Source organism: Limulus polyphemus, unplaced genomic scaffold (genome assembly GCF_000517525.1).
Source record: "Limulus polyphemus unplaced genomic scaffold, Limulus_polyphemus-2.1.2 Scaffold6218, whole genome shotgun sequence".
Classification (NCBI taxonomy): Eukaryota; Metazoa; Arthropoda; class Merostomata; order Xiphosura; family Limulidae; genus Limulus; species Limulus polyphemus.
Window position 1 is genome coordinate 9,816 of NW_013671828.1, and position 1,162 is coordinate 10,977.

Genomic DNA, 1,162 nt, shown 5'->3' on the forward strand with positions numbered 1-1,162 from the left:
CCCCCCCCCTGCACCGGAGAGGTTAGGGGAACATCTGCTACGCCACTGCATATATTTTCATAAAGCACCTTTAGATTTTTTTAAGATTCAATGCTAATTTCTATAATCAATATTAAATATTGAAGTAAGAATTACTAACAACCATAATAATTTTCCAGAATTCTAAAATCTGTGCTTTATCAATTGTCAAAATAAAAAGGCTTTTAATTATATTTGTTAATAGTATAAATATGTACTATGTTGTTGTTGAGCTTAGGATTCTTCTACAGTAGGTGTCTTTTATATCATGACAAGGGCATTATATACATTTAAAAATTATTTTCGGTCAATTTTTAGTTATTTCTAGTTCTTCTCTCCAATTCTTAGCCTTTAATAGAAGTATTTAATGAAATCATATCACTTACGCATGCACTTCTTATCAGCAAATTTAAAATTACAGTTTTTACCATCAATTTTACCTTGTGTAGAAGAATTCCATAGATAAATCATTCCAATGCTTATCATCAGGAGGCACCACAGACTTTACGGCACACGGAGTGAACCCAGCCCAGGATTCACAAGAATACACAACCCCAAACTGTCCTCGTCCAATCTCTCTCCCAAGCTTGGGCATACCTGTTATTGACCAAAAACCTACCAATAAGATTTTAAAGTACAAAACTTATATATTTTAAACTCTCTGTGGATATCAGCATTTGGTTTAATGTCTTTTAGACATCAGAAGTCATCTTAATGTTTTCTTATGAGCAGGAGTGATCTTCAAAATATATTCATTCTAATGCACCATTTAGGATTCTACAGTGTATGTTCATTCAGCATGTTTGACTTCATGCATTATACAGCTGGAAAGTGCAAATAACTATTTTTATACAGTATGTACTACTCTGAAGAACGTGTTTCAATTAAATAATAAATGCATTACGTTTCTATCTTTCCAATTCAGTGAAAAATGCATTGCTAGAAAATTTAGGAATATATGTTGGTATCATGAAGAATAACAAAAATTTACAACCATATTGTTGGCAGGAACGTGCTTCATAGTCACTATGAGAAAAGCCTATATAGTGGATAGGTGAAGCGAATAAAAAAGTGTCACTGGCAAATATTCAGTTCTTCACATTATATAGCCACACAATAGCAGACATAATAAATAAATTTAGTA

The 1,162-nt window shown here is 32.0% G+C and overlaps 1 protein-coding gene across 3 annotated transcripts in view; it reads right to left on the reverse strand.

The window, feature by feature from the left end:
- LOC106473490 (dual serine/threonine and tyrosine protein kinase-like) overlaps nt 1–1,162 on the reverse strand; it is a 46,359-nt gene that overhangs the window by 4,108 nt on the left and 41,089 nt on the right. For all 3 annotated transcript variants that reach the window (XM_022401916.1, XM_013934175.2, XM_022401917.1), the window contains one exon: nt 459–615. In XM_022401916.1, the coding sequence (XP_022257624.1) occupies nt 459–615 (157 nt within the window). The remainder of the gene's footprint in view (nt 1–458; nt 616–1,162) is intronic.